This window comes from Entelurus aequoreus, linkage group LG12, assembly GCF_033978785.1.
Source record: "Entelurus aequoreus isolate RoL-2023_Sb linkage group LG12, RoL_Eaeq_v1.1, whole genome shotgun sequence".
Taxonomy (NCBI): domain Eukaryota; kingdom Metazoa; phylum Chordata; class Actinopteri; order Syngnathiformes; family Syngnathidae; genus Entelurus; species Entelurus aequoreus.
Window position 1 is genome coordinate 64918941 of NC_084742.1, and position 14722 is coordinate 64933662.

At 39.6% G+C, this 14722-nt stretch overlaps 1 protein-coding gene across 3 annotated transcripts in view; it reads right to left on the reverse strand.

Moving 5' to 3' along the window:
• Positions 1-14722, reverse strand: part of plxnc1 (plexin C1) — a 113491-nt gene that overhangs the window by 38719 nt on the left and 60050 nt on the right. For all 3 annotated transcript variants that reach the window (XM_062066457.1, XM_062066455.1, XM_062066456.1), the window contains 8 exons: positions 11019-11150; positions 10848-10948; positions 8226-8331; positions 5787-5952; positions 5601-5703; positions 3740-3815; positions 233-274; positions 41-165 (listed from right to left, as the gene is read on the reverse strand). In XM_062066457.1, the coding sequence (XP_061922441.1) occupies positions 41-165; positions 233-274; positions 3740-3815; positions 5601-5703; positions 5787-5952; positions 8226-8331; positions 10848-10948; positions 11019-11150 (851 nt within the window). The remainder of the gene's footprint in view (positions 1-40; positions 166-232; positions 275-3739; positions 3816-5600; positions 5704-5786; positions 5953-8225; positions 8332-10847; positions 10949-11018; positions 11151-14722) is intronic.

Genomic DNA, 14722 nt, shown 5'->3' on the forward strand with positions numbered 1-14722 from the left:
AAGTGTACATTTCAACACAAACAATGAAGAGAAGGCTCACTCCTGTGGTGTGCAGTCCATGCTGGTCTGGACCCTCACTCTGACCACCTGACCCAGGTTGTAGCCAGACATAACGGCGCGGTTGTGGCCGTAGAAAGACACAACGCTGGGGGTGACGGAGGAGATCTAACAAAAAGAACGTTAGGTATTGTCTTCTACTCAGTTCAGACAATGTTGAAGAGTTGTGACTCACTGAAAGCATCGTTGTTGACTGGATTGTTTGGCAAACTCTGTCCTGTTGGAAGAACTGAATGTCACTTTATGTATGAATACTACACATCTACCACTATGTTTGTTTTTTTAGGCTCATAGCAACGAATAGGCCGATAAGCGATATTAAGGGCCGATACTATTTTTCAGTAAAAGTTATTTAAACATGAATATTATGTCAATAAACTAAGGGTGTAGCGGTACGTGTATTTGTATTGAACCGTTTCGGTACGGGGGGGTTCGGTTCAGTTCGGAGGTGTACCGAACGAGTTTCCACACGAACATATTAAGTAGCGTAACGCACGGACGGACATAAGTAGCGTACCGCACGTTGTGTAAACAATGCACACCGAGGCACAACACACGGCAGGCTTTCTCATGCAGGGCAAATGGGGGTGGTCCTTAAAGGCCTACTGAAATGAAATTTTTTTATTTAAACGGGGATAGCAGATCCATTCTATGTGTCATACTTGATCATTTTGCGATATTGCCATATTTTTGCTGAAAGGATTTAGTATAGAACAACGTCGATAAAGTTCGCAACTTTTGGTCTCTGATAAAAAAAAACCTTGCCCCTACCGGAAGTAGCGTGACGTTGTCAGTTGTTCACTCCCTCATATTTTCCTATTGTTTTCAACGCAGCTAGAGCTATCCGGACCGAGAAAGCGACGATTACCCCATTAATTTGAGCGAGGATGAGAGATTCGTGGATGAGGAACGTTAGAGTGACGGACTACAATGCAGTGAAATACATATTTTTTTTCGCTCTGACCGTAACTTAGGTACAAGCTGGCTCATTGGATTCCACACTCTCTCCTTTTTCTATTGTGGATCATGGATTTGTATTTTAAACCACCTCGGATACTATATCCTCTTGAAAATGAGAGTCCAGAACGCGAAATGGACATTCAGTGCCTTTTATCTCCACGACAATACATTGACGAAGCTCTTTAGCATGAGCTAACGTGATAGCATCTGTCTCAAATGCAGATAGAAACAAAATAAATAAATCCCTGACTGGAAGGATAGACAGAAGATCAACAATACTATTAAACCATGTACATGTAACTACACGGTTAATAGATCTCAGCCTGGCAAAGCTTAACAATGCTGTTGCTAACGACGCTAAGGCTAACTTAGCAACCGGACCTCACAGAGTTATGATAAAAACATTAGCGCTCCACCTACGCCAGCCAGCCCTCATCTGCTCTGCTCATCAACACCCGTGCTCACCTGCGTTCCAGCGATCGACGGCGCGACGAAGGACTTCACCCATCATCCGTGCGGTGGGCGGCTAGCATCGGCTAGGCGTCTGCTATCCAAGTAAGTAATCCTTGTTGTGTTGCTACAGCCAGCCGCTAATACACCGATCCCACCTACAGCTTTCCTCTTTGCAGCCTCCATTGTTCATTAAACAAATTGCAAAAGATTCACCAACACAGATGTCCAGAATACTGTGGAATTATGAAATGAAAACAGAGCTTTTTTGTATTGTATTCAATGGGGAAGGCATACCTCTGTTCCCCGGGCTACGTCACGCACATACGTCATCCTCCAAAGGCTTTTTCAACCGGAAGTTTATCAATGATGAAATCTTAACATTATAACACATGCCAATACGGCCGGGTTAACTTATAAAGTGACATTTTAAATTTGCCGCTAAACTTCCGGTTCGAAACGCCTCTGAGGATGACGTATGCGCGTGACGTAGACCGGCGAACACGGGTATGCCTTCCACATTGAAGCCAATACGAAAAAGCTCTGTTTTCATTTCATAATTCCACAGTATTCTGGACATCTGTGTTCGTGAATCTGTTTCAATCATGTTCATTGCATTATGAAGAAGGAAGCTGAGCAAGCAAAGAAGAAAGTTGTCGGTGCGAAATGGACGTATTTTTCGAACGTAGTCAGCCACAACAGTACACAGCCGGCGCTTCTTTGTTTACATTCCCGAAAGATGCAGTCAAGATGGAAGAACTCGGATAACAGAGACTCTAACCAGGAGGACTTTTGACTTCGATACACAGACGCCTGTAGAGAACTGGGACAACACAGACTCTTACCAGGATTACTTTGATTTGGATGACAAAGACGCAGACGTGCTACTGTGAGTATGCAGCTTTGGCTTCTAAACATTTGATCGCTTGACCGTATGTGCGCAACTTTTTTTTGCGTATGTACGTAACTTTTTTAAAATATATAAGCTTTATGAACCTTGGGTTAGGTGAACGGTCTTTTGGGCTGAGTGATTGTGTGTGTTGATCAGGTGTTTGAATTGTATTGGCGTGTTCTATGGAGCTAGGAGCTAGCAAAGGAGCTAGGAGCTAGCATAACACGTACCGTACCGTACGTGCGCGTCACGTACGTAACTTTTTAAAAATATATAAGCTTTATGAACCTTGGGTTAGGTGAACGGTCTTTTGGGCTGAGTGATTGTGTGTGTTGATCAGGTGTTTGAATTGTATTGGCGTGTTCTATGGAGCTAGGAGCTAGCATAGGAGCTAGGAGCTAGCATAACACGTACCGTACCGTACGTGCGCGTCACGTACGTAACTTTTTTAAAATATATAAGCTTTATGAACCTTGGGTTAGGTGAACGGTCTTTTGGGCTGAGTGATTGTGTGTGTTGATCAGGTGTTTGAATTGTATTGGCGTGTTCTATGGAGCTAGGAGCTAGCAGAGGAGCTAGGAGCTAGCATAACAAACACGCAGGTGTTTTTATGCACGATTAATTTGTGGCATGTTAAATATAAGCCTGGTTGTGTTGTGGCTAATAGAGTATATATATGTCTTGTGTTTATTTACTGTTGTAGTCATTCCCAGCTGAATATCAGGTCACCCCCGGCTCTCACAGCATCTTCCCTATCTGAATAGCTTCAACTCCCCACTAGTCCTTCACTTGCACTTTACTCATCCACAAATCTTTCATCCTCGCTCAAATTAATGGGGAAATTGTCGCTTTCTCGGTCCGAATCTCTCTCACTTCATGCGGCCATCATTGTAAACAATAGGGAACTTTGCGTATATGTTCAACTGACTACGTCACGCTACTTCCGGTAGGGGCAAGCCTTTTTTTTATCAGATACCAAAAGTTGCAATCTTTATCGTCGTTGTTCTATACTAAATCCTTTCAGCAAAAATATGGCAATATCGCGAAATGATCAAGTATGACACATAGAATAGATCTGCTATCCCCGTTTAAATAAAAAAAATTCATTTCAGTAGGCCTTTAAGCAGTACTTATTACTATCTACTTTGTAATTGTTAAAAAAAAAAAAAAAGAAGGCGAATATCGATATTTGTCAAAATGCCAAATATGGGTGCCAATAATCGGTGGACCTGTAATGAATACTAACGAACATTGTAGCGGCCAATCAGACTGCAGATCAGTGTTGCTGCTCAATGCTTTCAATTGATTCATCTTGTTTTCATGCATCCTTGCACAACTAATTTCAGTTTCAATACGTAATAAAAACAAGTGGATCCTTACACTCATGACTCCTGCAGTAGCCCAGGAACAGTTGCCGTTACTCCAAGCACATCCCACCTCAATGCAGTGCTGGCACCTAACAACCAAACAAAACTTATTTTCAATTCATTCAAATGAAATATGAAATCAATATTCATTATAATAAGCCTTTTGGCATTGTTAAAAATGGTTGTGGCAATCAAATGCAGCTTGATAGCTCTTTATGGCAGTAAAAACATGCAATAAAGGAATAATATCAAAGAATATAAAATGCAATCGTAAGGAAAATTACTCAAAAATATATTTAAAAAATGAGTACAAATATTAGCAGTGCATGTGAAGCAAAGTAGCACTGTAATGTGAATAAATGGATGACAATGCATATACACTTTATTGCCAAAAGTATTTGGCCACCCATCCAAATGAAGAGAATCAGGTGTCCGAATCACAGGTGTATAAAATCAAGCACTTAGGCATGGAGACTGTTTCTACAAACGTGTGAAAGAATGTGCCGCTCTCAGTGATTTCCAGCGTGGAACTGTCATAGGATGCCACCTGTGCAACAAATCCAGTCGTGACATTTCCTCGCTCCTAAATATTCCAAAGTCAACTGTGGGCTTTATTATAAGAAAGTGGAAGAGTTTGGGAACAACAGCAACTCAGCCACCAAGTGGTAGGCCACGTAAACTGACAGAGAGGTCAGCATAGTGCAAAGACTTTCTGCACAGTCAGTTGCTACAGAGTGAAATGGTAAATGGGTTGTACTTGTATAGCGCTTTTCTACCCCTTTTTAAGGAGCCCAAAGCGCTTTGACAGTATTTCCACATTCACCCATTCGCACACACATTCACACACTGATGGCGGGAGCTGCCATGCAAGGGGCTAACCAGCAGCCATCAGGAGCAAGGGTGAAGTGTCTTGCCCAAGGACACAACGGACGTGACTAGGATGATAGAAGGTGGGGATTGAACCAGTAACCCTCCGATTGCTGGCACGGCCACTCTCCCAACTTCGCCACGCCGTCCCGTCAGAGCTCCAAACTTCATGTGACCTCCCAATTAGCCCACGTACAGTACGCAGAGAGCTTCGTGGAATGGGTTTCCATGGCCGAGCAGCTGCATCTAAGCCATACATCACCAAGTCCAACGCAAAGTGTGGGATGCGGTGGTGTAAAGCACGTCGCCACTGGACTCTAGAGCAGTGGAGACGCCTTCTCTGGACTGATGAATCACACTTTTCCATCTAGCAATCTGATGGACCAGTCTGGGTTTGGAGGTTGCCAGGAGAATGCTACATTTCGGACTGCATTGTGCCGAGCGTGAATTTTGGCGGAGGAGGAATTATGGTGTGGGGTTGTTTTCCAGGAGTTGGGCTTGGCCCTTTAGTGGAGCGGGCCCCTTCCTCTTCCAACATGACTGTGCACCGGTGCACAAAGCAAGGTCCATAAAGACATGGATGACAGAGTCCGGTGGGGATGAACTTGACTGGCCTGCGCAGAGTCCTGACCTGAACCCGATAGACCACCGTTGGGATGAATTAGAATGGAGACTGAGAGCCAGGTCTTCCCCACCAACATCAGCGTGTGACCTCACCAATGCGCTTTTGGAAGAATGGTGGAAAAATTCCTATAAACACACTCCGCAACCTTGTGGACAGCCCTTCCCAGAAGAGTTGAAGCTGTAATAGCTGCAAAAGGTCATATTGAACCCTATGGGTTAGGAATGGGATGGCACTTCAAGTTCACATGTGAGTCAAGGCGGGTGGCCAGATACTTTTGGCAATATAGTGTCTACAGTACTCGTCTTTTCAAGATTAGCCAATCCAAGACAAAAGCATCCATGCTATCAGTGCATTCTTATGTTGATGTGACATTTGTCCTCACAGAGCAGCGGTGGGCGAGCCCTTGATGTCGGAGCAGTTCATGATTTTTAATGTTTCCGACAAGTGCATTGAGCCCAGTTTGACTTTCAATGCGACGCTCATCCCTGTGAATGTAAGAAGACACAGGTAAAGGTGCAGAATACACAACCACACTGCCAGTCCAGTACGTCCATGAAAAGCGGCTCACCTTGGCTGGGTATCGTGTCGTTTGAGAGAATGCATTTGCACTCTGGGAACTTTGGAGGAAGGCCTTCCCTTTCGCACGGCTCGCCAGAACTTGCCGGGAAATTACAGGCGAAGTTTGAGCCGGCGTTTGGATCCACAGCGACGTTTGCGTGAACATTTAGACTGATCTGAAGAAGGTGAGGATAGCAGAGTTACAAAAGGCTAGATTTAAACAAAAATGTGTGCTTGTAGTAAGCCCTACTGCAGACATGGGCAAATTAAGGCCCGTTAAGCTTTTCAATCTGGCCCGTCGGACATTCCCAAATAATTGTTGTAGATCTTTAAGATGGAAAGTGCAGCTGCCATTATGATGTGCAGTCATCTTTGCTAATGACCGTAAGTCTTGAACTATACAAAGTATTTCAATTGCGCTTTTGCATGATGTACTAGTTACTATGGTAATCTAATTAGTTACTATGGTCATCTAATTAGTTACTATGGTCATCTAATTAGTTACTATGGTAATCTAAGTCACAGCAGCTCAAACGAAGCACCAAGCAGTGTGGTTGGGGAGCGTTTCCACAGAGTGTCTCCAGGGCTACCATGAATTGATTAATGTGGACTCCGACTTAAACAAGTTGAAAAACGTATTCGGGTGTTACCATTTAGTGGTCAATTGTACGGAATATGTACTGTACTGTGCAATCTACTAATAAAAGTTTCAATCAGTCAATCAAGCGGCCAGCCTGAAATGCGGGTGTCAGAATCTTGAGGAACACCACTAGTATAAGTAAAGACGTTGAACAAATGACTACTGATTGCATGTGAAGTAAACAAACGTCTTAGTTACATAAATCACATTATGAAAAAGGGAGGACCTAAGTTGGAACCTTGAGGAACAACACTAATATAAATAAAGACATTGAACAAATGACTACTGAATGCATGTGAAGTAAACAAACATCTTAGTTACATAAATCACATTATGAAAAAGAGAGGCCCTAAGATAGAACCTTGAGGAACACCACTAGTATAACTAAAGACATTGAACAAATGACTACCGGCTGCATGTGAAATAAAAAGTTAAAGTACCAATGATTGTCACACACACACTAGGTGTGGCGAAATTATTCTCTGCATTACGAGCTACAGCAACATCTTAGTTACATAAATCACATTATAAAAAAAATAGAGGACCTAAGATGGAACCTTGAGGAACACCACTAGTATAACTAAAGACATTGAACAAATGACTACTGACTGCATGTGAAGTAAACAAACATCTTAGTTACATAAATCACATTATGAAAAAGAGAGGACCTAAGATGGAACCTTGAGGAACACCACTAGTATAAATAAAGACATTGAACAAATGACTACTGGCTGCATGTGAAATAAACAAGCTACAGCAAAATATTAGTTACATAAATGACATTATGAAAAAGAGAGGACCTAAGATGGAACCTTTAGGAACACCACTAGTATAACTGAAGACGTTGAATAAATGAATACTGACTGCATGTGAAGTAAACAAACGTCTTAGTTACATAAATCACATTATGAAAAAGAGAGGACCTAAGATGGAAACCTTGAGGAACACCACTAGTATAACTAAAGACGTTGAACAAATAACTACTGACTGCATGTGAAGTAAACAAACATCTTAGTTACATAAATCACATTATGAAAAAGGGAGGACCTAAGATGGAACCTTGAGGAACACCACTAGTATAACTGAAGACGTTGAACAAATAACAACTGACTGCATGTGAAGTAAACAAACATCTTAGTTGCATAAATCACATTATGAAAAAGAGAGGACCTAAGATGGAACCTTGAGGAACACCACTAGTATAACTGAAGACGTTGAACAAATAACTACTGACTGCATGTGAAGTAAACAAACGTCTTAGTTACATAAATCACATTATGAAAAAGGAGAAGAAATAAAGGGGTACCTTGAGGAATGCCTCAGTCATGTAAATCCTAAATTTGGACCCCAGTGTTGTACATTTGCTAGCAAGGTTCAAATTTACAACAGGAGCACTCTAGTGGGCGGTATAGCTCGGTTGGTAGAGTGGCCGTGCCAGCAACCTGAGGGTTGCAGGTTCGATTCCCGCTTCCGCCATCCTAGTCACTGCCGTTGTGTCCTTGGGCAAGACACTTTACCCACCTGCTCTCAGTGCCACCCACACTGGTTTAAATGTAACTTAGATATTGGGTTTTCACTATGTAAAGCGCTTTGAGTCACTAGAGAAAAGCGCTATATAAATATAATTCACTTCACTTCACTTAGTGTTTTTAGGAATTTACTGTAAAGATTTGAACTGACCCCAGGGGGTCGGTAAGGTGTCATTCCCAAGCAGCCGTTAATTCCCAATTCTTTTTTCCCCACATTTGGCAGTTAAAAACAACAAGATCATTAAAAGCTATATGTAATATATGTTGTTCAAGCTCCTACCCGACCATCACTTTGCTTTTCCAGGCTGTAGGAAATCATCTTTGGCTGGTAGTCCTCCACAATGGACAACCAGCTGGAGTTTTGGCATTCATCTTTAAAAGTGCACCTGCCAGGAAAAAAAAAAACAAATGGCCATCATGATCACCGTGCTTCTGAGTAGGGTTGCAAAATTCCGGGAATATTCAAAGTTGGAAACTTTCCATGGGAATTAACGGGAATTAATGGGAATAAACATTGAATGCAACATGCTAGATTTTGCAGCATGATTATTAGCTAAAACAACCTGATTTAAAGCAAATTCAGTTGAATTTTCAACCCTTCACTAGTGATGGGATCGGCAGTTCTTTTGACTGTACTGAATCACTAGAATCAGTTCCTTAAAATGATTCGTTCAAAAAAATTTGTTCACCGAATCCCCCCACCCCCAAAAAATAAAAAAAATAGGAGGGGGGAGGGGGGGGGGAGGGGGGGCGTGCGTAGTACAGTACAGTGCAGACATTCGCGGGAGAAGCAGCAAATAGGCGCCCACACAACACTACCGCCCCTACCTGAATCACGTTCGCGAACGACACATCACTAAGGGGGCGCCCCATAGTACAGTACGTAGTACAGTACAGTGCAGACATTCGCGGGAGAAGCAGCAAATAGGGTGAATGCGAGTCCCCACGCACTGCGTAGGGACTCGCGTTAATCTAACAACAACAACAGTTGCAGTAGAAGGGATAATAATAATAATAATAATAATAATATGAATCAGAATTGATCCCCAAGGAGAAATTTATTTTTGTTACAATAACTGTGTAAATAATAGCCTATGTATGTGTACATACATTAGTTATTATTTTTATATAAATAAACATTGATTGATATTTTAAATCTTCTCAAAACAGCCTGCCCTACACTTTACCCCCCGCTAGTAGACTAGTAGTCTACTCTCATAACTTTATGTGTTGAGATAATGGGGACGTGTGTTTGTTTTCATGTGGCTTGTTTTCATGGGATCGGCAGTTCTTTTGACTGTACTGAATCACTAGAATCAGTGACTGACACAGCACCACACTGTGGCCGTAGTTCAGTACGTGAACCGAATCACTTCTGCAGTTCTTTTGACTGTACTGAATCACTAGAATCAGTGACTGACACAGCACCACACTGTGGCCGCAGTTCAGTACGTGAACCGAATCACTTCTGCAGTTCTTTTGACTGTACTGAATCACTAGAATCAGTGACTGACACAGCGCCACACTGTGGCCGCAGTTCAGTACGTGAACCGAATCACTTCTGCAGCAGCAGTACAGTTTAATTGCAAATCAGCATTATTATAATGATGATGATAGCTACTAAACAACATCAACAACAGTTGCAGTAGAATGGATAATAATAATAATAATAATGATAATAATAATAATATGAATCAGAATTGATCCCCAAGGAGAAATGTATTTTTGTTACAATAACTGTGTAAATAATAGCCTATGTATGTGTACATACATTAGTTATTATTTTTATTTTAAACCTTCTCAAAACAGCCTGCCCTACACTTTACCCCCCGCCCCCGCAGAGCAGAGAGCGAGAGCGTTGTCGTTCACTGAGTGATTCATGTCGTTAATCCGCGGTGAACGAATCGTTCGCTCAGTCCCTCCCCCCGCCCTCTCATTGGCTGCGTTGTTCGCCGACGTCGAGGGTTCAGTGAGTCACAGAATGCGCCAGTTCCACTCATACCGGCATGGTCGCGGCGGAGCTCAACTGAACTGAGAAAGGAACGAATCAGTTCGCGAACGACACAACACTACCCTTCACTGTGCATTCCTCCATCACATGTGCAGTGCATTCTTCCATCACATGCACAGATAATTCCCAGCATGCTACACACCACAGCAGGGCTATTGAGGCCACACTACTTTTTGAGGCCAAGGACTTCATCCAGTCAGGTAAGTGTTGATGATATTACTGGGGTAAATATATTTGATCTATGGTATTTAAGTTTAATATAGATGTAATTGCTTGTTACTGTATGACTGTAGACTACTCCAGCAGACTTGCACTCTGTTCCTGTACTTGTTCAATGATTTTGGGGCCAATATCTCTAGCTAGCTAGGTTTATGTATCTCATAATGAACCGAAAATATTCCTCCGTTATGCTAATTTTCTCTATGTTAAATCCCATTCATTTATGCTAACAACTGTAGCGATCCGAATTTACCTTTTTGTGATCTGTAAAGTTCAACTAGCAAATACTAAATCAAAACTCTGCATTCTGTTCTGCTAGCCATTCTGTTGTCATGGAAGAATGTAGGTTATAGTTTGGTTTAGCATGCTGATTGACTGTTCATTTATTCATCTAGCCTATTTCTACTCATTTGTCCATCAGCAACATATTTTTAAAGACTACTCCAATTGTTTAGCTGACTATTAATATCTATGTGTGGCATTGCATTAGCCTTTTACAAGCTTCTCATCTTATTCTACAGAATAAGATGGACGGTGTCCAACTTTGAATAACCAAAAAATGGTCAAAATGTCCAAACTTTCCGAGGTAAATTTCCGGAAAGTATCCGGAAACTTTCCACCCCTTTGCAACCCTACTTCTAAGTGACTGAAGGTTGCCTTGATGTGTCCTACCTGTTTTTATCATGGCACCACACACAGCTGGGATCCTGCGCTGACCAGCAGTCCTGCAGTGTTGTGTGGGTGTGGCACTTTGACACAGGCACACGCTGCACCTGCAACACAACCACCCTCAACGACGGCATCAGACTTTTGCATTCATCTTGACGTCGATCAGACGCCTACCGTCTTACTGAAGGCCGCGTACACATGTTGGCGCGCCGCATCCAGGTGCATCTTGGGAAATACCTTACTGTCGCCGTCGGTGTGGTGGAGCAGTGTGGGACAAGTGGTGTGATAGTTCTTGTCCACGTTTAGCTGATGACAAGCAGACATGGAAGAATATTCATTACCACGCGTATAAAGTCTTATTTAGTGAGACTAAAGTGGCCGACCACAAATAAAAATGACTTTACTGCGGAGGTGGAGTTGCATTACTTGTGGTTACTACTTCTCTTTAGAGAGAAACAAGCTGACCACTTCCATTAGTGTTCTTGAAAAGGCCTGCTAACAACCGCTGGATTTTCTTACTCTTATCTTACTTTTGAATAGAGCTGTCAAACAATACATTTGTAAAATCACATTAATCTAGTGGGCTCCATCTTCACTTCCATGTTTAGATTAGTTTAACACAATAATACCATACAATGTAGATTGTTACTGTAACTGGTTTAGTAAGATGGCAAAAAAGTATGGCAGAAAGTAAAGACGTTGGGCAGGAAGTCCAGAGTCACTTTTTTTATTGGAGACTTTCACGGCGTCCAGACACCTTCTCTAACCAACCGCACACTACCGGTTTCACAATAAAAGCACTGCCCGTCACATCCGGTTTAACTACATGACAAAATGAAATAATGTCTCACATCACGATCATGCTATGTCCAAGATGTTTTGTAATGTAATCTGTGATGTTTCTATCTCAATAAATGCTAGCACACCAATTGAGGAATAGGAATAAGACATTTTCTGGCAGATTGAAATCAAGTGTATGTTATTTTATAAAATGTTCTAGTTGATAGTCTTCATTTTCGGATATTACATTACTATAGAGGGTTTAAACGTTGCCATGCAGAGAGATGTGAATACCATTAACTTGTACAACATGTAATTCACAGAATTTCAGAAGTATTTAGAAATATTACAAATGACCCTACCAAAAATCGTTGACAATCAAACCATGATTGTAACAACCCGCATTTTGTGTTAATGCGTAAAACTGGTATGTAAATATAGTGTAGCTCCTCCTTTGAATGCAAGTGCTCTTACAGCAGGAATACAAATGATGTATTCCTACAAAATCTGGGAAGACCAACATACTGCAGGTATTTGTTTGCTGTCATTCAAAGCATGTTTATGTCCTTTTTGTGTTGAGCTGTTTAAAAAACATTTTATTAAAGCAAACCAACTGTCCAGTCACGGTATTAAAAACTTGGACATGATCCGTCTATGGTACACTTACTAATAATGAAAAATGATATCGTTTGAGTTAACAATGAACAAACTGCGATGAAACATGGTGTAATATTTTATTAGTTTGACAGCCCTAGTTTATACATAATTAATGCCATTTTTTGTACCTTTTTTTTTTTTTACCTCATTAGACTCAGAAACTCAATTTTTCTCCCCTGTGATTTATTGGGGTTTTGTCCAATTACTGTACACTGAAAACCTGTCTTCCTCAAATGGCTGGCATGCAAAGCTGTTGATTACCAATAAAATAAATGCATACACTTTTATTGTATTTAGGTACACATTGAGTGTTTAATCAAGAGTTTGATGGGTTTTGGTAAAATACAGTACTAGAATGAAAGTACTCTTATTAGGACTTACCGCTACTGTACTAACTTTTAATATAAAAATGATGCATCATAATAATCCTCTCAATTCCCCCCAAAAATGGATTAACTGGCTGGAATATAAAGACAATATAACATACATCCATAAACGTGGATGCATATGCAAAAGTGCAATATATTTATCTGTACAGTAATTTTTATTTTTTTCTATCTGCACCTTATTGCTCTTTTATTTTCCATCACCATGAGCTAATGCAACGAAATTTCGTTCTTATCTGTACTGTAAAGTTCAAATTTGAATGACAATAAAAAGAAAGTCTAAGTCTAGTCTATGTCTATGACAACGGTCGATGCAATGAATGCCGCAAAATGCAGAAATTCAAGTGTGAATGTAACCAGAAAAAATCATTCATAACATGACTGAAAAAGTCTGGCATGAAATTTACAAAAAGACCATACCAAGAGAATTTCAACATTTAAGTGACAATTTTGACATTTTTTTGGAATGTCCAATGCTAATAAATATACGGGCAGCTAAAGCGACGGACTGCTTTAAATTGAAACAATTGTTGGTTTTAGATACAAAAACGTGGACATTACCTACAAAATAAATGAATAAGTTTACTTTTCACCTAAAACAATTATTTTTTGTGATGTCTCAGGTTAAGGAAGAGAAAGCCACAAGGTGATGAAACTAGAAAACCTTAGTCGCCTACTCTGACTTCCTACTTAATAAAGGAACTGTAATTTTTTTTTGATAACTTCCAATCCTTATGTCAGACGTGTTGTTTTTTAATGCATTCTAACTGGTAATAAAACGGCAGCTAACAATGGAGACAACAGGAATTGCTGTAATCTGCCTATAAAGTGCTCTAAAAACATCCATCAAGGTTTTATATACACACTGTAAATATATATGTAATGTAGTAACATTCATAATAACATGTTATATATACATGATGTAAGTATATATGTAATGTAGTAACATTCATAATAACATGTTATATATACATGATGTAAGTATATATGTAATGTAGTACCATTCATAATAACATGTAATATATACATGATGTAAGTACAGTATATATGTAATGTAGTAACATTCATAATAACATGTAATATATACATGATGTAAGTATGTATGTCATGTAGTAACATTCATAATAACATGTAATATATACATGATGCAAGTATATATGTAGTATCTAGTAACATTCATAATAACATGTAATATTTACATGATGTAAGTATATATGTAATGTAGTAACATTCATAATAACATGTAATATTTACATGATGTAAGTATATATGTAATGTAGTAACATTCATAATAACATGTAATATATACATGATGTAAGTATATATGTAGTATCTAGTAACATTCATAATAACATGTAATATTTACATGATGTAAGTATATATGTAATGTAGTAACATTCATAATAACATGTAATATTTACATGATGTAAGTATATATGTAATGTAGTAACATTCATAATAACATCTAATATATACATGATGTAAGTATATATGTAGTATCTAGTAACATTCATAATAACATGTAATATTTACATGATGTAAGTATATATGTAATGTAGTAACATTCATAATAACATGTAATATTTACATGATGTAAGTATATATGTAATGTAGTAACATTCATAATAACATGTAATATATACATGATGTAAGTATATATGTAGTATCTAGTAACATTCATAATAACATGTAATATTTACATGATGTAAGTATATATGTAATGTAGTAACATTCATAATAACATGTAATATTTACATGATGTAAGTATATATGTAATGTAGTAACATTCATAATAACATGTAATATTTACACGATGTAAGTATATATGTAGTATCTAGTAACATTCATAATAACATGTAATATTTACATGATGTAAGTATACCGTATTTCCTTGAATTGGCGCCGGGAATATAGTATTCGCCTGCCTAGAATTACAGCCGGGTCAAACTCGTTTCGCAAAATAATTAGCGCATGCTTGGCACTTCCGCCGGGTCAAATATGAGTCATTAAATGACTCCCGCCTCCAGGTGGTAGAGGGCGCTAGTGGTCCTTCTT